Genomic DNA, 14,607 nt, shown 5'->3' on the forward strand with positions numbered 1-14,607 from the left:
TTCATATACTGTATGTGGCTAGTGTCACAATAACACTGATAATAACACTGAAAGCCTAGAATTCCATAGTCAGAAGGAGGTTCCATTGTTTTCATTGGGGCTTCCTCCCACTTAATTTTATGTACTGTAATTGAAGCCAAAAGTGCTTTAGTAACATTGTTCTAATTCAGTCTAATGCTTGGAGAAAGGGCACACTTATTTTTTACGACAGCTCGTACAGTAAGAAAGAGGCAAAGAGACTTCTGTTGAGCAGGCATAGCTGCCAAGTTATCCCTTTTTTAAAGGGATTTTCCCTTATGCTGAATAGGCTTCCTCGCGAGAAAAGGGAAAACGTGGCAGCTATGTGAGCAGGCTGCATATCTAATAGAATATTTAGTAACTTGTGAACATACATTTCTCTACACCCCTTACATTCAGATTTTAAAGACTAGCCATCACTTCCCCACACAAAGGGAAATCACCTGAAGACTCATCTATGCAACACAGAAACTTTTTCAGAGTTACGGAAGCTAACCGCCGCTGGACACATGCTATAGAAAATGAACTAAATAGCCCGTTTAGATGTAACTACATTACCAAGCAGCAGCTGCAGGGATAAACATTCAGTGAGTGCATGGATTTAGCCTGTAAAATGGTATAAACACCAGAGATGTATATTTTAAACGGTATTTCCTTCCTGAATAACCACACACCACTTTGGTAGTTAAGCAATATATAAATATCTAAAACGTGTGTGTTGCCAGTGCCCTCCAAAGACGGCCCTCTATTTGAAACACTGTTCAAAGACAGTCCTCTATCTGAAGGCACTGTCCAAATCCATTTTTAAAGTATATATGTGCACAGTTTTAATTCTATCAGCGTTCAATCGCTTCTTTTTTTCTTTTCAGCCGTTCCTCTTTTTCGCTGCCAGCCGCCTTGAGTCCCGTCGGGGGTGAAAGGCGGAGTATAAATGCTAACAAACAAAGTGGGAAAAGTTGGCCATCAACAGGGAGCACCTGCGTGGCTGTTGTTGACTGAAAAGCCACGCAGGTCACTTTGCTCATACTTTTCCCCGCTAGGGGGAGATGTACTGTCTTACTTTCCAAGCATAATCATTTCTTAACTCTTCAAGTCTGGCATATGCAAAAGAGGCGCTTTCTCTTTATTAGGGACGAGCGAGCGGCCCGGCCAGCCCCTCTGTGCTGACGTCACGCGAGAACGAGTCCCTCAGCTTCCCTCCCGGACTTCATTTCCCGGCACCCCATTCAGCCAGGCCTCGCTACGCCTGCTGCCCCGGTCGCCGCCGGGGGAGGCAGCCTCTAGGCCTGCTGCTCATCACCGGCGTTGGCGCTGGAGGGACCATGAGCCGCCTGGGCTCGGTGCAGCAGAAGGTGGCCTGCCTGTTCGTGACCCAGGTGAAGGAGGAGCCCTCGGCCAAGAGGGAGCGCCAGGTATGCGGCGGGGAAGGCAGAGCGAGCCCCGGGCCCGCCGGGGGAAAGGCGGCGGAGAGGCTGGAGGAGGCAGTCCGCGGCGGGGAAGAAGAAGCCAGCGAGGGGAGGAGGGTCGGCAGCTGGGAAAGGCAGGCGCTTATTCCCCCCGCCTGCCTTCTCCATCGCCTCGCTTCGTGTTTGCATCCCACGTGAGGCGAGAGTAACAACAACAACAACAACAACAACAACAACAACAACAACAACAACAACAACAACAACAACAACAACAACAACAACAACAACAACAACAACAACATTAAATACCCTGCAGCCTACATTAAATACCCTGCAGCCTGTGCTTTGCATGCAAGGGCACTTTACCTGCATGCACCTTTCCTTGTAGGAATGTCGGCAGGAGCCAAATGGCCCTGGATGTTTTGAGGGCGTTTGGGGGCACCTTTCTCAGCTTCCTGGCCCTTGCTAGGGTGGGTCATTAGTTTCGTGGGCATAATATTTGGGCCAAGACTTAGCTCGGCTTAGCGCCCCCCCCCAATCCACCCCCCCCACACACCTTGCATCTCCTCTTTCATAAATTCCCATACAGTCTTTCTTGGCCTGCACACATGATCAACACCACCATCACCACCCCTCCCTTGGAATATGTGAGTCTCATTAAACACAACAGGTGTATCTGATTTTATTTCTGCACCTGCTGCTCAAGTAAGCGCTCTCAGTTTGTCACTTACATTGATTACCCAAGTGCCATCAGTAGCTGGAGTGGGCTGAATACTTGTGAAGGTGAAGATCCCGCCCCACTTTTCCCTCTCGGGTATATTTTCGCATTTAGTCTGAACCAGGCATCCCCAAACTTCGGCCCTCCAGATGTTTTGGACTACAATTCCCATCTTCCCCGACCACTGGTCCTGTTAGCTAGGGATCATGGGAGTTGTAGGCCAAAACATCTGGAGGCACTGAGCGAGTTCCTTAATAACTTTTCTGTATTCAGATGCTAAGAAACAGCAGTAACTGGAAACCATCAGAATACATCTCACTCTTTCTATGCTTAAGTTTGATGGAGGAAAAGGTTACATTACAAGTTGGATTTTCATAGTGTAGCCATCTTTTAATGAGATTATCCCTATGATTTCAAAGGAATAAACATAGCTACTTACCATTATTTTGTTGGTGATGCGGCTTCTAATTTCAAACTGAAGCCTTGAGAGCAACTGTTGTTCCCATGATAAATGATGCATGGAATCTTTGTTGCCATGGATATAGTAGCTTTTAAGATTCTGTAACCCTAGGCTTGATTCCTTCAAAATGGAGAACCCTCTCAAAATGACTTTGAAATTCAATAGGAAACAGAGTATGTTTCATCCTGTGAATTGATATTGTTATCTATTACTTATGAAATTTATATACAGTACTGCTCTTCATCCAAAGATCATAGGACGGTTTACAACATAGAAATGATTGCTGTACAGTGTCATGGAATCAATGCTATTAAGAATGAAGGTTGTTGGGTTTGGGGGCAGGGGTGGGGGAGCTAATTCCTGCCTTGAAAAAAGTTATACTTCCAAAATACTTTGACACCTATTTTCTCCTTAGCCTTTTAAAGTGCTGGCCACCGAAACTATTAATCCAAAGGCATTAGATGCAGATATATACAGTGCGATCCCAACTGAAAAGGTGGATGGAACTTGCTGCTACATAACTACGCACAAAGGTAATGTGAAAGAACTCTGTTTAGTCCTTTTTATAGTGAAAATATGCTGTACATAATTCAAAATATGGGCTTTATCCATACTGAATTCATGGCTATGGGAAGTGTTGGGCTCCTGTTGATGGTCAGAGGCTGAAGTGTAGGTAGGGCAGCCTCTTTCATGTGCCCAGGGTGATGGAGATGAGTACATCAGCCCACACTTTCTTCACTGATAAGAAAAGTGATAGCCTGATGTCAGTGATAACCACCTTGGGCAAGCCAGACCTTGGGCAACTGGCTTAGTCGCCTCCTTCCATTTCTCTGTAGGGTCCGTCCCCCCAATTGAGTGAGCAAGGCCTTCCTCACCACATATTGATTGGCAAAAGGGACTGTTTGCTCTCTTCTCCCCCCTGCACGTGACTCTCACTTGCAGGCATCGGGCCCCCATACTTTCTCTAGATGCTTTTGTAAGTTTCCTTCCTCTAGGCTACTATCCCTCTAGCAGGCCAGCAGAAATTTGTGTAGATTCGTAACTTTTGTGGGTTTACTTCCAAGCAGTGCTGTCAACTTTCCCTTTTTTTGCGGGAAATTCCCTTATTCAGTGCCCTTACTTTTATATCCGGGAGTTGACAGCCCCATAGGATTCCTTATCTTCAAATCCCGGGGTTGACAGCTATGCTTCCAAGACAAGCTTATAGGAGCAGCTGCTCCATGCCAGAGTTAAAAGCAAAATTCAGTACTCGTTGAAAGGAGTTGTCTAGATTTTTGTTTGTTTGTTTGTTTGTTTGTTGTAAGGAACTCCATAAATTTTGATGTCATTTTGTTCACTATAGGGCAGCCATACCTTTGGGCCCGATTGGATAGAAAACCAAACAAGCAAGCTGAGAAAAGGTTTAAACGTTTTGTGCACTCAGCAGGCGACTCAAAAGGTAGGTGGCTATTTTTATTTTATTTTATTTTTTTGGTAACCAAGAGCTTATTTGTTTATTTTAAAGATTTTATTGGTTTACAAAAGTACATGTCCTATCTCTTTTGGTTGTACTGTCTTTCTTACAAATCAGTTACATTTGTTGTGAGACATTAGTGTAAGGTTGGGGAAGAAGAGGGGGAGTGGGGTGATGAGGCTTGTATTATTTTGTATATTGTACGTGTGGGGTTTTGTGTCAGCGTCAACTGGGTAGGTTTTCTTTCTATTCGTTTATTACATTTCCTTGGTAGAGAGATGTATTTTGGGGGGGGGCAGGTTGTGGCTGGTTGACTGTGGTTGGCTGCAGTGGGGTTTGTTTGCATTTGTGAAGGGGGGGCTTATTGGGTCAGGTAAACCAGATTGATTCGTATGTTGTCTGTGTTGGGCTGATAAAGGGGAGCCATATTGGGGTGAAGGCGTCCTCTTCTATTTGTCCCTGTGTCAGTTTCAATTTATTGGCTAGCTTTTCTAGCAAGGCCGTTTCCCATACAATTTGATACCATTGGTTCATGTTTACTCCTGAATATTCCCTCCAGTTTCTGGCTATGAGGCTTCGGACTGCTGAGAGTAGGTGGGTTATAATCTCTATATAATGTAAGTGGTCATTATGATCTTGGAAGATGTTCAGTAGGGCCAATTCTGGGTGAGTTCTAATACCTGTTTAGTTAGTTTGCATATCTCTTGTAGGACTGCTGTCCAGAAGGGTTGGATTTTAGGGCATTCCCACCACATCTGGAGGTATGTGCCCGTGGAGGTGCAGCCTCTCTAACATCTTGGTGAGGTTTCTGGGCATATCCGTGCCAGTTTCCGTGGTGTTAAGTACCACCTGTAGATGAGTTTCAGAGTGAGTTCTCTTCTTTTGGCTGATATGGACTTAGGAGGTGTAGACTACTAGGTGTAGACTTCTAGAGCAGTGTGCAGGGTTTATTTCATAGCCTATGTCATGCTCCCATTGTTCTTTGATTGCATCAAGGGAGGTTGTGGGATTTTGGAGCAATATTTTATATATTGTGGATACCATCCTTTTACTGTGCCCCTCTGCTGTCAGGAGGTTTCTGAAGGTGGTCAAGGGGCCTAGTGGCTGCTGATTCTACTGTTGGATTGTTTAAGAAGGCATGTAGTTGATGATGTGTTGGCCAAGGTATTTGGGTGTCCCCTAGTTTGTCCTGTATTTCTTGTGTTGGTATGGGTTTGCTGTTGTTGTAGAAGTCTTTTAGACAGTGTAGGCCTTTGGCTAGCCTGGTTTTTATCTGGAGGTTTTGTGCTATGTGTTGGAATAGTGGGTGATAGGCCGGGGGGGGGGGTAGTGGGGATGGGGATAGTTTGCCTACTTTTCCACTCCATGCTTTAAGCATGGACTGTTCAGTGTTGTGGGGATTTTCTTTAGTTTGTTTTGGAGAAATGGGTATGCTGTTGTGGGGATGCTTTTGATGGTGTCTCTCTCCAAGTAGACCCATTGTTTTGTCTCGTCTTCTAGAATATACTGGATTATGTGGCATACTTGGTTGGTGATGTAATACGATTCTACAGTATGTTGGGGATTCCCCATCCTCCTTCTTAGGTGGGGAGGCACAGGTATTTGGGGCTTACTCTTGGCTTTTTGTATGAGAAAATAAACGAGTGTAGTTTTTTCTGCCACTTCTGGAGTTGGGCTGGGGTAATCCAGATTTGGAATGAATAGATTAGTTTTGGGAGGGTGATCATTTTGAACATGGCTATTTTGTTTGAGAGGGTGAAGTTGGTGTTATTCCATTTCCTCAAGTCTCTGTTGATTTGTCACCAGGTTCACGTGCTCCTTTCTCCTTGTTGACTGGAATATCAACATTTTTAGGAGGAATGTAAAGGTAAAGGGACCCCTGACCATTAGGTCCAGTCGTGACCGACTCTGGGGTTGCGCGCTCATCTCGCATTATTGGCCGAGGGAGCCGGCGTATAGCTTCCAGGTCATGTGGCCAGCATGACAAAGCCGCTTCTGGCAAACCAGAGCAGCACATGGAAACGCCGTTTACCTTCCCGCTGTAGCGGTTCCTATTTATCTACTTGCACTTTGACGTGCTTTCGAACTGCTAGGTTGGCAGGAGCTGGGACCAAGCAACGGGAGCTCACCCCGTCACAGGGATTTGAACCGCCGACCTTCTGATCAGCAAGCCCTAGGCTCAGTGGTTTAACCACAGCACCACCTGGGAAGGTTCAAAAAGTAAATGCTTCTAAATGTGTGGGGCTGCCTTTAAAAGGTGACTTGGAAACTACAATTAATCCAGAATGCGGCAGCTAGACTGGTGACTGGGAGCGGCCGCCAGGACCACATAATGCCAGTCCTAAAAGACCTACATTAGCTCCCAGTACGTTTCTAAGCACAATTCAGTGTTGGTGTTGATATTTAAAGCCCTACAAGACTTCAGCTCTGTATAACTGAAGGAGCATTGTTCAGCCCGGACATGGAGGTCAGTTCTGAGGGCCTTCAACAAGGAACCACACAGGTGGTCTTTTCGGTAGTCACACCTGACGTGTACAGTGCCCTCCTGCCAGATGTCAAAGCGTTAAACAACTGTATAATTTTTCGTAGACATCTGAAGGCAGCCCTGTTTGGGGAAGCTTCTAATGTTTGATGTTGCTGCTGCTGTTTTTCCTTCCTTTTTTTTTTGGAAGCCATCCAGTGTGATTGGGGCACGCCAGTCAGATGGGTGGGGTATAAGAAAAATAATTATACCTACAAATGCAGAATCAGCATTTTAATACCCTTGATAATTCTCTTAACAGAGCAGTCCATACTACTTAAATTTATAAAATCCATGTAATCAATTGCTATTGCCAGTTTTGTCTGTCTTAGGATGAATTGTGTTAATACTTCTTCGGAAGATAGTTAACAAGTGTATTTCATATTCTTGCTTCCAGGATTTACTTGGAATATTGAAGACGACTTCAAGCCTGTCCCTGAATGCTGGATTCCAACAAAGGAAATAGAGTACTGCAATGGAAAACCTTTTCCTGATGAAAATGGACATATTCCAGGTAGAAAAACATAGCTTAACACTAGAAAAATCTGTTCATAACTTTAGTCCTTTAGAGAACTTGAATACTTTAGGTAATAATTTATTAATTTACTCAGCCAACAATTATAACCGGAAAACAAGCCAGCCAGATAAATTTGTTCTAGGGTGGCCTATAAATATTGTAAACAAGTACCGTGTTTCTCATATTTTAAGGCATCCCCAAAAAATAAGCCATGACAGGATTTCTAAGGGTTGGTGAAAAATAAGACATACCCCGAAAATAAGCCATGTCGTGTAGCCCTGACCGAGCGAGAGGCGAAGGCGCGGGACCCAGCAGGAGCTCCCTGCCTGCTTCCCCGAGCCGTCGCGCATCGGGGGACAGAGCCGAAGATCGGCGGGCGCTCCTTGCTGGGCTTGACAAGCCCGGCAAACAGCGCCCGCCGATCTTCGGACCTGTCCTGTGTGACAGGCGGGGGTGGGGGGGGAAGCGGAGATCGTTCTCCGCTCTCCCCCCACCCCCGCCTGTCACCAAAGATCGGCGGGCGCTGCTTGCTGGGCTTGACAAGCCCGGCAAACAGCGCCCGCCGATCTTCGGACCTGTCCTGTGTGACAGGCGGGGGTGGGGGGGGAAGCGGAGATCGTTCTCCGCTCTCCCCCCACCCCCGCCTGTCACCAAAGATCGGCGGGCGCTGTTTGCTGGGCTTGACAAGCCCGGCAAACAGCGCCCGCCGATCTTCGGACCTGTCCTGTGTGACAGGCGGGGGGGAAGCGGAGATCGTTCTCCGCTCTCCCCCCACCCCCGCCTGTCACCAAAGATCGGCGGGCGCTGTTTGCTGGGCTTGACAAGCCCGGCAAACAGCGCCCGCCGATCTTCGGACCTGTCCTGTGTGACAGGCGGGGGTGGGGGGGAAGCGGAGATCGTTCTCCGCTCTCCCCCCACCCCCGCCTGTCACCAAAGATCGGCGGGCGCTGTTTGCTGGGCTTGACAAGCCCGGCAAACAGCGCCCGCCGATCTTCGGACCTGTCCTGTGTGACAGGCGGGGGTGGGGGTGGGGAAGCGGAGATCGTTCTCCGCTCTCCCCCCACCCCCGCCTGTCACCAAAGATCGGCGGGCGCTGTTTGCTGGGCTTGACAAGCCCGGCAAACAGCGCCCGCCGATCTTCGGACCTGTCCTGTGTGACAGGCGGGGGTGGGGGGGAAGCGGAGATCGTTCTCCGCTCTCCCCCCACCCCCGCCTGTCACCAAAGATCGGCGGGCGCTGTTTGCTGGGCTTGACAAGCCCGGCAAACAGCGCCCGCTGATCTTCGGCCCTGTGCTGTGTGACAGGCGGGGGTGGGGGAGAAGCGGAGATCGTTCTCCGCTCTCCCCCCACCCCCTCCTGTCACCAAAGATCGGCGGGCGCTCCTTGCTGGGCTTGACAAGCCCGGCAAACAGCGCCCGCCGATCTTCGGACCTGTCCTGTGTGGCAGGCGGGGGTGGGGGAGAAGCGGAGATCGTTCTCCGCTCTCCCCCCATCCCCGCCTGTCACCGAAGATCGGCGGGCACTCCTAGCTGGGCTTGACAAGCCCGGCAAACAGCGCCCGCCGACCTGTGCTGTGTGACAGGCGGGGGTGGGGGGGAAGCGGAGATCGTTCTCCGCTCTCCGCCCACCCCCGCCTGTCACCGAAGATCGGCGGGCGCTGTTTGCTGGGCTTGACAAGCCCGGCAAACAGCGCCCGCCGATCTTCGGACCTGTCCTGTGTGACAGGCGGGGGTGGGGGGGGAAGCGGAGATCGTTCTCCGCTCTCCCCCCACCCCCGCCTGTCACCAAAGATCGGCGGGCGCTCCTTGCTGGGCTTGACAAGCCCGGCAAACAGCGCCCGCCGATCTTCGGACCTGTCCTGTGTGACAGGCGGGGGTGGGGGGGAAGCGGAGATCGTGCTCCGCTCTCCCCCCACCCCCGCCTGTCACCAAAGATCGGCGGGCGCTGTTTGCTGGGCTTGACAAGCCCGGCAAACAGCGCCCGCCGATCTTCGGACCTGTCCTGTGTGACAGGCGGGGGTGGGGGGGAAGCGGAGATCGTTCTCCGCTCTCCCCCCACCCCCGCCTGTCACCAAAGATCGGCGGGCGCTCCTTGCTGGGCTTGACAAGCCCGGCAAACAGCGCCCGCCGATCTTCGGACCTGTCCTGTGTGACAGGCGGGGGTGGGGGGGAAGCGGAGATCGTGCTCCGCTCTCCCCCCACCCCCGCCTGTCACCAAAGATCGGCGGGCGCTGTTTGCTGGGCTTGACAAGCCCGGCAAACAGCGCCCGCTGATCTTCGGCCCTGTGCTGTGTGACAGGCGGGGGTGGGGGAGAAGCGGAGATCGTTCTCCGCTCTCCCCCCACCCCCTCCTGTCACCAAAGATCGGCGGGCGCTCCTTGCTGGGCTTGACAAGCCCGGCAAACAGCGCCCGCCGATCTTCGGACCTGTCCTGTGTGGCAGGCGGGGGTGGGGGAGAAGCGGAGATCGTTCTCCGCTCTCCCCCCATCCCCGCCTGTCACCGAAGATCGGCGGGCACTCCTAGCTGGGCTTGACAAGCCCGGCAAACAGCGCCCGCCGACCTGTGCTGTGTGACAGGCGGGGGTGGGGGGGAAGCGGAGATCGTTCTCCGCTCTCCGCCCACCCCCGCCTGTCACCGAAGATCGGCGGGCGCTGTTTGCTGGGCTTGACAAGCCCGGCAAACAGCGCCCGCCGATCTTCGGACCTGTCCTGTGTGACAGGCGGGGGTGGGGGGGGAAGCGGAGATCGTTCTCCGCTCTCCCCCCACCCCCGCCTGTCACCAAAGATCGGCGGGCGCTCCTTGCTGGGCTTGACAAGCCCGGCAAACAGCGCCCGCCGATCTTCGGACCTGTCCTGTGTGACAGGCGGGGGTGGGGGGGAAGCGGAGATCGTGCTCCGCTCTCCCCCCACCCCCGCCTGTCACCAAAGATCGGCGGGCGCTGTTTGCTGGGCTTGACAAGCCCGGCAAACAGCGCCCGCCGATCTTCGGACCTGTCCTGTGTGACAGGCGGGGGTGGGGGGGAAGCGGAGATCGTTCTCCGCTCTCCCCCCACCCCCGCCTGTCACCAAAGATCGGCGGGCGCTCCTTGCTGGGCTTGACAAGCCCGGCAAACAGCGCCCGCCGATCTTCGGACCTGTCCTGTGTGACAGGCGGGGGTGGGGGGGAAGCGGAGATCGTGCTCCGCTCTCCCCCCACCCCCGCCTGTCACCAAAGATCGGCGGGCGCTGTTTGCTGGGCTTGACAAGCCCGGCAAACAGCGCCCGCCGATCTTCGGCCCTGTGCTGTGTGACAGGCGGGGGTGGGGGGGAAGTGGAGATCGTTCTCCGCTCTTCCCCCATCCCCGCCTGTCACCGAAGATCGGCGGTCGCTCCTAGCTGGGCTTGACAAGCCCGGCAAACAGCGCCCGCCGACCTGTGCTGTGTGACAGGCGGGGGTGGGGGAGAAGCGGAGATCGTTCTCCGCTCTCCCCCCATCCCCGCCTGTCACCGAAGATCGGCGGGCGCTCCTAGCTGGGCTTGACAAGCCCGGCAAACAGCGCCCGCCGACCTGTGCTGTGTGACAGGCGGGGGTGGGGGGAAGCGGAGATCGTTCTCCGCTCTCCGCCCACCCCCGCCTGTCACCGAAGATCGGCGGGCGCTGTTTGCTGGGCTTGACAAGCCCGGCAAACAGCGCCCGCGTGCACTTTATTAAAAAATAAGACATCCCTCAAAAATAAGCCATGTCGTGTTTTTTTGAAGAAAAAATTAATATAAGACATGACTTATAATATGAGAAACACGGTAAGTTGGGAAGTACCATGTCAAAAGTCTTATTTGCATGGTGAATTAGTCCTTGTATAGCCAGATAGCTTTATATATCTTGTTTGCCTTCACAATATTATTGGGGGACTAAGGCTGAAATATCATGGATTCTCCAGAACACACTGAAGTGCAATATAGAGACAGAATTGTTGGAGGCATTCCCTAGTGAGCAAAATAAATTTGGATATATGCAAGACCTCAGTGCGTGTTTAGTGATTATTTTTTAATCATTGGTTTTTCATATATGAGCAATATTAATGTTCATATCACCTGTAATATTTTTATAAACAATGGAGCCAACCTAAATAGGAGGGAAATATTGTTTTGGTTTTTTACAGGCTGGGTGCCAGTGGAACAAAACAGCAAACAATATTGTTGGCATGCCTCTGTTGTTGACTATGAATTTGAACTAGCGCTCATTCTGAAGAATCACACTGAGGAACCTGGTCTTCTGGAAATTAGTCTAGTGCCCTTATCAGATCTCTCAGAACAAACTCTGGAGCTTATTGGAACGAGCATTAATGCAAATCCATATGGTAAGCATATCTTAAATTCATCCACAAGATATTTTTCTGAGAGCTTTATATCAGGCACTGGTAATAAACACTGTGTACCATAATTGCAAACACAATCTTTTAAGAATTACAATACACAGCAAAACCTTTGGCAAACAAACATATTAAGATGCAGCTTGCTTGAAGTGTTTACAACTAAACAAATAACAAATTAAAGCAAAATATCGATAAAGCCTAGGACAGTGGTCGGCTGAGCTGCAGCAAACAGAAGGGTTCCTGTCTGTCTTTAGCTGAATTGCTCAGACTCTAGAAACAAAATATTTGGAAAACGTCTGCAAGTAGCATGGAGCTATAAAAGCAAAAGCCTAAGAGAGTTGGCTAAGGGAGCATTGTTGACAATTAGGAAATAAAGGTGGGACTTGGGAACTTCTGTAATACAATAAAAAAGTTGATTGTATTTGTTTAATAATCTTTTAAATAGGCTTAGGAGACAAGAAACATCCTATCCACTTTCTCGTACCACATGGAACATTTCAAATAAAAAATGCCCCTCCACTGAATCATGATGACATATTGTCTTGGTTTGATGGAAGCAAAGAAGGGAAAATCGAAGGAATTGTATGGCATTGTGCTGATGGAAACTTAATTAAGGTAATTCTGAAATGTTTATTGAATAACCAACATCTTGATTGTAGCCTCAACATGCCGCCAAGTTTATTTTTAAAAAATTGAGCAAAGAAGAAAATGGATTTTCAGCTGCGATTGAAAGCTTAGTAAAAAACACAAAATTATGTTATCTAGAACATTTAATTCCCTAGAAGCACTTTCACATTATACATGAATGCATTTCAACATACCAATGCTTACAGAAAAAGTTGCATAGAACATGCAAATATACACAAGTGAATCCATATTATATCTTGGTGTTTGCTCATCATTCAATCTATTTGGCTGTTAATTTTTCATTCTCATGGCTTTCTTCTAAAATAAAGCCTCCAGAGTCATTTCCAGATGTCAGTTTTGATTTGGTGCAATTTGTATCTTCTATTTTATGCTTGTAATGTAATGTGGGAGAGAAGAATGGAGTAACTTTCAAACACAAGTTGGAAAGGATGAAGGCTTCTATCATCAAGAATTTAAGAACATGTCTCAGTGATTGAGTTTTTAAATTGTTTCAGACAATTGTTCAGACAATTGTTTCAGACTGATCTGGTACTTGGTGTAGTTAGTAATGTAATTGTTTTTCTTCTCTTCATAGCTCCATCGGCATCATCTTGGCTTGTGCTGGCCAATTGTGGACCCTCATTTGATTTCTCAGCCAGTTGTTATCACCTTTAGTGGTGCCAAATACGACTATAATTTTGAGCCAAAGACACTTTTCCATTATTTTTCAAAGTTGGGGGGACAAAGATTCAACAGTCTCAGAGATATAGTAAGTAATCTGTGACCAAAATATATATTTTTATTAAAAAAAAAGTAGCCATCTGTGTGATTGTTCATTCCTTAGATAGGGGATGTCAAAAGGTTTCCATTGTTGAAATGCAATGTAAATAGTATTTAGGTGACACATGGCTTGATGTGTACATGTATATATAACAAATACTGCTGCTTATGTAGCAGAGAAGCCACAAATAAAAATCTATAAACTTTCGAGCATTTATTTTTATTCTGTGGGAAACATAACTTTATTGAAGTGATGGTTATGTACCTGAAATGTCCTGCTTTTTGTTTTTAATTATTGTATAGTTTGTACATTCAGTTGTGGTAATGACTAGTTTGTATGAATGAATTTCTTATAGCAACGTATAACTGAAAAGCATATTTAAATTTTGCAACAGATCAAACTATAAAGTGAAAGAAAAAATTCCATAAAGGTTTTTTTTTTAACAGAATGCTTTTAACAGAACTTTTGAGTAGAACATTATTCTTCACTAACTTAGGGTCAATTGAGTAGCCTCAGGGTAGCTTTCTGTTTATATTTTATACTCTGCTACAAATATTCTAGCAAAAAATACTTGTGTGCATTAAATCAATTCTGAAGAGTTATTGTGTGCTAATTTATTGCTGTTTCTTCAAACATACATAAATGTAGTGATTTCGTTGCTTCCATATATTTTCAAAGGAACAACATATGTATCTTATGAGTTTTAAAATGTTTAAATTAAAAAGATACATTTCTTTTGAAATGCATATATTACAATACTACATTGTTTTCTTAAATAATGTCAGGGCAGCTTTACGTAAAGTCGCTTCTGAAATGAAACTAAAATTCAGTCATACTAATGGAACGCAAAAAATGAGAAGTAAACTTTTGTTTAGCAAGTTTGTATATATTTTATTAGATAAAGCCCATATTTCTAGACTGTCAGTTTTAGGGTAAATAAGCATTAAACTGTTTGAATAATACACTAGTAATGAACAAATGTAGAAAAATAATTTCTAAACTGCATTGAGTTTTATCCCTTCTCTGCGAGCACATCAATGTAAGATCTATAAAAATATAATACTGACTATATAATAAATTAGCACAAAAAACAACAGTATAATAGTACTATACCTTTATTCCTTACTTTTGCTTCTGTGTTTGCAGAAGTGAAAACAAGCAGTAGCTCATGGAGATGCTTGCTTTGGCAAGAGCTGAAACACATTGTGTACTAAAGAGTCACATAGCAAACCCAGGCTGCTTGCTACTGACATTTCTGAGAAAGTACAAAAAAGCTTGTTTGACCCCTGATATAAGAATGTTCTTGTTTCTTTCCTGTGCCAAGTCTCAGGTCTTCTTCAAAAACATTCTGTACCTTTTCATTTAATCAATAGAAACCTTGGCTGGAATATCTACCTGAACATCAAATTGTTCAGAAAGTGTTTTCAATTTCTCTTCCAAGAGAATATTTTTTTTAACTTCTTCATTATAGTTGTATTTTAGATCCTCAATTTCTTCAAAAAAGGATGGATCAAAGTGGTCCAGTTCATTTTTCAGCTTTCTGACTTCTTCCTAATGAGGAACAGCAAAAATTTCACACAATAAATCCTTACACATTAAATCCTAACAATTTCATCTGAGATACATGTGCATTGTTTCATCTTTCACTTGGGGCTTTGATGTAAAATGTAGGCCATAAACATAATGGGCACAATCCAGCCAAAGTTAAATACTTTCAAATCCCAGGGATTCTAGTGGGGATGTAAGAATGTAGCT

General features: G+C 47.1%; 2 protein-coding genes across 4 annotated transcripts in view; one reads left to right on the top strand and one right to left on the bottom strand.

Annotated features, from left to right (window-relative positions):
• The first annotated feature begins 1,250 nt into the window (after positions 1-1,250).
• RLIG1 (RNA 5'-phosphate and 3'-OH ligase 1) lies at positions 1,251-13,256 on the top strand. Its single transcript, XM_035127266.2, has 7 exons — positions 1,251-1,430; positions 3,018-3,135; positions 3,945-4,040; positions 6,974-7,090; positions 11,232-11,429; positions 11,890-12,059; positions 12,667-13,256. The coding sequence occupies exons 1-7, from the start codon at positions 1,341-1,343 to the stop codon at positions 12,853-12,855; spliced, it is 978 nt and encodes a 325-aa protein (XP_034983157.1). The 5' UTR covers positions 1,251-1,340; the 3' UTR covers positions 12,856-13,256.
• Positions 13,257-13,303: 47 nt separating this feature from the next.
• Positions 13,304-14,607, bottom strand: part of CEP290 (centrosomal protein 290) — a 48,552-nt gene continuing 47,248 nt past the window's right edge. For all 3 annotated transcript variants that reach the window (XM_035127265.2, XM_060279691.1, XM_035127262.2), the window contains one exon: positions 13,304-14,403. In XM_035127265.2, the coding sequence (XP_034983156.2) occupies positions 14,215-14,403 (189 nt within the window). In that variant the 3' untranslated portion in view covers positions 13,304-14,214. The remainder of the gene's footprint in view (positions 14,404-14,607) is intronic.

The sequence above is a fragment of the Zootoca vivipara genome, chromosome 10 (genome assembly GCF_963506605.1).
Source record: "Zootoca vivipara chromosome 10, rZooViv1.1, whole genome shotgun sequence".
Taxonomy (NCBI): Eukaryota; Metazoa; Chordata; class Lepidosauria; order Squamata; family Lacertidae; genus Zootoca; species Zootoca vivipara.